The sequence below is a fragment of the Bombina bombina genome, chromosome 2 (assembly GCF_027579735.1).
Source record: "Bombina bombina isolate aBomBom1 chromosome 2, aBomBom1.pri, whole genome shotgun sequence".
Taxonomy (NCBI): domain Eukaryota; kingdom Metazoa; phylum Chordata; class Amphibia; order Anura; family Bombinatoridae; genus Bombina; species Bombina bombina.
This window is the reverse complement of record NC_069500.1, coordinates 564,242,760-564,248,759: the sequence shown is the minus strand read 5'-3', so window position 1 is coordinate 564,248,759 and position 6,000 is coordinate 564,242,760. Positions and strand designations below refer to the sequence as shown.

The 6,000-nt window shown below is 39.1% G+C and overlaps 1 protein-coding gene across 1 annotated transcript in view; it reads right to left on the bottom strand.

Annotated features, from left to right (window-relative positions):
• Positions 1-6,000, bottom strand: part of TUT7 (terminal uridylyl transferase 7) — a gene marked incomplete in the record, with an annotated part of 489,065 nt that overhangs the window by 429,101 nt on the left and 53,964 nt on the right. Inside the window, 1 exon segment of the mRNA XM_053702430.1 lies at positions 885-954. Coding sequence (XP_053558405.1) covers positions 885-954 — 70 coding nt within the window.

Here is a 6,000-nt window from a genome sequence, read left to right as displayed (position 1 = left end):
CTGACTGAATTTTTTGATGCGTAGCAAAAGCACCAAAAAAGGCCCCTCACACATAACAGTGAGAGAGATCAGTAAACTGTCATAAATTAAATAAAACGACTGCCAAGTGGAAAAAAAAAAATAGTGCCCAAAACATTTTTTCACCCAGTACCTCAGAAAATTAAACGATTTTACATGCCAGCAAAAAACGTTTAACATTAATAAATTGAGTGTTATTAAAAAGCCTGTTGCTAGTCCCTGCAAATTAGGCTAAAATTTTATGCATACAGTATAATTCCAGTGAAGTGCCATTCCCCAGAATACTGAAGTGTAAAATATACATACATGACAGCCTGATACCAGTTGCTGCTACTGCATTTAAGGCTGAGTTTACATTATATCGGTATGGCAGAATTTTCTCATCAATTCCATTGTCAGAAAATAATAAGCTGCTACATACCTCTTTGCAGATTAATCTGCCCGCTGTCCCCTGATCTGAAGTTTACCTCTCCTCAGATGGCCGAGAAACAGCAATATGATCTTAACTACTGCGGCTAAAATCATAGAAAAACTCAGGTAGATTCTTCTTCAAATTCTACCAGAGAAGGAATAACACTCCGGTGCTATTATAAAATAAACTTTTGATTGAAGGTATGAAACTAAGTATAATCACCACAGTCCTCTCACACATCCTATCTATTTGTTGGGTGCAAGAGAATGACTGGTAATGGCAGTTAGGGGAGGAGCTATATAGCAGCTCTGCTGGGTGAATCCTCTTGCACTTCCTGTTGGGGAGGAGTTAATATCCCATAAGTAATGGATGATCCGTGGACTGGATACACTTAACAAGAGAAACTATAAAATCATAAAAAAAATAAAGGATTTAGAAGCAACACAGTTCAAACCTTTGCTTTTCTCGGCACACCACCACTGGTACTCTAGCATGGAAGTCGGTGTCAAAGTCAAAGTATAAATCTGGAATAGGGAAGGGTACAATATTATTTTCTAGCTATTCAGCCTATACTGGACCAACAGAATATACATATTGCATTTAATTTTCAATCACATACAGCATCTACACAGTAAGGCACTATTAATCATCATCTATGCATTACGTTTAAAGAGACATAAAACCAAAAACACATTTCATATAGAGCGTACACTTTTACATTTGTAATTTGCTGCATTCTCTTGGTATCCTTTATTGAAGGAGCAGCAATGCATAGCTAGGACCTAGCTGAACACATGTGGGTAAGCAAATAAGAGGCATATTTGTACAGCCACCAGTTAACTCCCCGTAGGTGCATTTGTTTTACGCGCCACAAACTGTGGTTGAAAACCATCACTGGATATTAAGATATTTTTTTCAAAACACATCTTGAAATATTTTAATAATTCACACATTTCCAGAAGCCTGAAAGAGCAGTGTTTTGACCATGTATCCTATGCTTGTAGGGATTCACAGAATGCTTCTCAGCTATGATCAGGCCTGAAAAGACCTGCACCACAAAACACCCATAAGCATTTGTAGACAGTTATAGGTTCTTAAAAGCTTTAGCTACATTATAACATGTGTGTGAAGAAATGAAATAAAGAAGATAAGGAATTATAACTCAGATCGTCATGGTCAAGTCAAGAGAGTATAGAATATGTCAGTTATTTAATCCACATTGCCAAACAGATAACACTGTATATAATATCCCCACTACCTTTGGTACTAGAAGCTTTTAAAGGTTTAATATATTGGACTTTAAAGCTTGTAGAGACAATCCAAATTGTTAGAACAAAAAAACAAAAGATAAGTTTATATTTATTTTTCTTTAATATAAACTTTATGCAGAACATGATTTCCATAACATGCTTAAAGACAGTCTAGTCAAAATTAAACTTTCATGATTCAGATATGGCATACAATTTTAAACAACTTTCCAATTTACTTTTATCATCAAATTTGCTGTGTTCTCTTGGTATTCTTTTTGAAAGCTAAACCTAGGTAGGCTTAAACTGATTTCTAAACCGTTCAAGGCCACCTCTTATCTAATTTTTTCACACTGCTAGATCATATGTGGCATATAGATAACATTGTGCTAACCCCCATGGAATCAGCACTGATTGGCTAAAATGCAAGCCTGTCAAAATAACTGAGATAAGGGGGAAGTGTGCAAAGGCTTAAATACAAGGTAATCACAGAGGTAAAAAGTATATTAATATAACCATGTTGGTTATGCAAAACTGGGGAATGGGTAATAAAGGGGTAATCAATGGTTTAGGAATAAAAGTTTGAGCCTACCTAAGTTTAGCTTTCAACAAAGAATACCAAGAGAACAAAAAATGTGATACAAGTACATTGTAAAGTTGTTTAAAATTGTTTTGCTCCTTAAAATTATCATAGCTTGTAGGGATAACATAACTAATTATCTTAAGTCTATATACAACAGAAAAGGAATCTGTCTGATATAACAATTGAAACTTAACATTTTAGTGACAATCTCCCCCTCCCACACACACACTGGGAGAAAAATTTGAACACATTTGTCAAGCCCTACACTATATAGGAAGTATGCAAGATATGAGCGCATAACGGTAGAGATCCTTATGGAAATTAGAAATCTCTCAGAATGTGTGACTGTGTTGCCATTATAGAAAAAAGTCAGGTGATAGAAAATCAAGCGTATATTTACTTTTAAAGATAACATCTTACTGTACTATAAATAATTCACAAGCCGTCACAGGTGCATAATCGTTAGAGATGAAAAACAGCAGAAAATTCAACAATTTACATTACAGTCGTATACACAATGTGAAAAGCTCATTATGAAGATATTGTTTGTTCAGATACAGTCTTGAGGCATGGTAATGTTTATACCTTCAGATGTCAAATTAACCATCGGGTTCCTTGTCTTGATTAGACTTAAAGGAACAGTATACTGTAAAAATGTTTTTCCCTTAAAGGAACACTAAACCCAAATGTTTTCTTTCATGATTCAGATAGAGCATGCAATTTTAAGCAACTTTCTAATTTACTCCTATTAATTTTTCTTCGTTCTCTTGCTTTCTTTATTTAAAAAAAGAAGGCATCTAAGCAAAGGAGCCAGACAATTTTTGGTTTAGGGCACTGGACAGCACTTGTTTCTGTGCTGTCCAATCAGCAAGGACAACCCAGGTTATGAACAAAAAATGGGCCGGATTCTAAACTTACATTCTTGCTTTTCAAATAAAAGATATCAAAAGAATAAAGAAAAACTGATAATAGGAGTAAATTAGAAAGTTGCTTAAAATTGCATGCTCTATCTGAATCTTAAAAGAAAAAAATTTGGGTTCGGTGTCCCTTTAATGTGTTTCCAATAACTTTTTTTATTAACGAGCTGCAGAGTATAAAATGTATGAGATTTGCTTTTTTAAGGCATATTTGTGTATATGAATTAGCTGATTTTGTGTTTTGAAGCCACAACCTAAAAAAAACAATTTATGCTTACCTGATAAATTACTTTCTCCAACGGTGTGTCCGGTCCACGGTTTCATCCTTACTTGTGGGATATTCTCCTCCCCTACAGGGAATGGCAAGGAGAGCACACAGCAAGAGCTGTCCATATAGCTCCCCCTCTGGCTCGGCCCCCCCAGTCATTCGACCGACGGTTAGGAGAAAAAGGAGAAACTACAGGGTGCCGTGGTGACTGTAGTGTATAAAGAAAGAAAGAAATTTTTCAAACCTGATTAAAAAAACAGGGCGGGCCGTGGACCGGACACACCGTTGGAGAAAGTAATTTATCAGGTAAGCATAAATTCTGTTTTCTCCAATATTGGTGTGTCCGGTCCACGGTTTCATCCTTACTTGTGGGAACCAATACCAAAGCTTTAGGACACGGATGAAGGGAGGGAGCAAATCAGGTTACCTAAACGGAAGGCACCACGGCTTGCAAAACCTTTCTCCCAAAAATAGCCTCCGAAGAAGCATAAGTATCGAATTTGAAAATTTGGCAAAGTATGCAGGGAAGACCAAGTCGCTGCTCTACAGATCTGATCAACAGAAGCCTCGTTCTTGAAGGCCCATGTGGAAGCCACAGCTCTAGTAGAATGAGCTGTAAATTGTTCAGGAGGCTGCCGTCCAGCAGTCTCATAAGCCAATCAGATGATGCTTTTCAGCCAAAAGTAAAGAGAGGTAACAGTAGCTTTCTGTCCTCTCCTCTTACCAGAATAGACGACAAACAAAGAAGATGTCTGTCTGAAATCCTTTGTTGCTTCTAAATAGAATTTCAAAGCACAAACTACATCTAAATTATGTAACAAACGTTCCTTCTTTGAAACTGGATTCGGACACAGATAAGGAACCACTATTTCCTGGTTAATATTCCTGTTGGAAACCACTTTTGGAAGAAAACCAGGCTTTGTACGTAAAACTACCTTATCTGTATGGAATACCAGATAGGGTGAACACACTGCAAAGCAGACAATTCAGAAACTCTTCTAGCAGAAGAAAAAGCAACCAAAAACTGAACTTTCCAAGATAGTAACTTAATATCTATGGAATGTAAGGGTTCAAACGGAACCCCTTGAAGAACTGAAAGAACTAATTTAGACTCCATGGAGGAGTCAAAGGTCTGTAGACAGGCTTGATTCTGACTAAAGCCTGTACAAACACCTGTACATCTGGCACGGCTGCCAGACGTTTGTGCAACAAAACAAACAGAGCAAATATCTGTCCTTTTAGAGAACTAGCCGACAAACCTTTATCCAAACCCTCTTGGAGAAAGGAAAGTATCCTCGGAATTTTTTACTCCAAGAGTATCCCTTGGAGTCGCACCAACAGATATATTTTTTCCATATCTTATGGTAAATTTTCCTAGTCACAGGCTTCCTGGCCTGAATCAGAGTATCTATAACCGAATCTGAAAACCCACGCTTAGATAGAATCAAGCGTTCAATTTCCAAGCAGTCAGTTGCAGAGAGACTAGATTTGGATGTTCGAATGGACCTTGTACTAGAAGATCCTGTCTCAAAGGTAGCTTCCATGGTTGAGCCGATGACATATTCACCAGGTCTGCATATCAAATCCTGCGTGGCCACGCAGGAGCTATCAGAATCACTGAGGCCTTCTCCTGTTTGATCCTGGCTACAAGCCTGGGAAAGAGAGGGAACGGTGGAAACACATAAGCTAGATTGAACGACCAAGGCGCCACCAATGCATCCACTAGTGTCGCCTTGGGATCCCTGGATCTGGACCTGTATCGAGGAACCTTGGAGTTCTGACGAGACGCCATCAGATCCATATCTGGAATGCCCCATAGTTGAGTTAACTGGGCAAAGACCTCCGGGTGGAGTGCCCACACCCCGGATGGAAAGTCTGACGACTCAAATAAACCGCCTCCCAGTTGTCTACTCCTGGGATGTGAATTGCAGATAGATGGCAGGAGTGATCCTCCGCCCATTTGATGATCTTGGATACCTCTCTCATCGCCAAGGAACTCTTTGTTCCTCCCTGATGGTTGATGTAAGCTACAGTCGTCATGTTGTCTGACTGGAATCTTATGAATCCGGCCTTCGCTAGTTGAGGCCAAGCCCGGAGAGCATTGAATATCGCTCTTAGTTCCAGGATGTTTATCGGGAGAAGAGACTCTTCCCGAGACCATAGACCCTGAGCTTTCAGGGAATCCCATACCGCGCCCCAGCCAAATAGACTGGCGTCGGTCGTGACAATGACCCACTCTGGTCTGCGGAAACTCATTCCCTGAGACCGGTGATCCTGAGTCAACCACCAACGGAGTGAGTCTCTGTTTATCTGGTCTACTTGAATCTGTGGAGACAAGTCTGCATAGTCCCCATTCCACTGATTGAGCATGCACAGTTGTAATGGTCTTAGATGAATTCGAGCAAAAGGAACTTTGTCCATTGCTGCAACCATCAATCCTACTACTTCCATGCACTGAGCTATGGAAGGCTGCAGAATATAGTGAAGAACTTGACAAGCGTTTAGAAGCTTTGTCTTTCTGACGTCTGTCAGGAAGATCTTCATTTCTAAAGAAT